General features: G+C 45.5%; 1 protein-coding gene across 3 annotated transcripts in view; it reads left to right on the forward strand.

Annotated features, from left to right (window-relative positions):
• The window catches only part of RRM1 (ribonucleotide reductase catalytic subunit M1), a 27079-nt gene that overhangs the window by 12216 nt on the left and 14628 nt on the right, over window positions 1–235 (forward strand). The window contains exon 6 of one of the 3 annotated variants that reach the window (XM_018574931.1): window positions 26–40. The exons of the other annotated variants lie outside the window; for them this stretch is intronic. Within the exon in view, the coding sequence (XP_018430433.1) occupies window positions 26–40 (15 nt within the window). The remainder of the gene's footprint in view (window positions 1–25; window positions 41–235) is intronic. 3 annotated transcript variants of the gene reach the window in all.

Here is a 235-nt window from a genome sequence, read left to right on the forward strand (position 1 = left end):
TTGTTGGGGAGTGAGGTGGGAGCAGAGACCTCCCTGAAAGGTGCACGGTATCAGCGGTCACATGACCACCAAATGTAAATATTAAAGGTATTTAGAAGCTCTATTTACTAAAAGAAAGATGGCTGACTAGTGCTGGCCATACAGGACCGCATTCTGTGTTGGGTCTTCATGTAATGGTCGCTGGCTCTACCAATTGATGAATGATCTCCTGACTTTTCTTGCAGACTCTGTAGAG

The sequence above is a fragment of the Nanorana parkeri genome, unplaced genomic scaffold, assembly GCF_000935625.1.
Source record: "Nanorana parkeri isolate BGI_ZX_2015 unplaced genomic scaffold, ASM93562v1 scaffold3383, whole genome shotgun sequence".
NCBI classification, from domain to species: Eukaryota; Metazoa; Chordata; class Amphibia; order Anura; family Dicroglossidae; genus Nanorana; species Nanorana parkeri.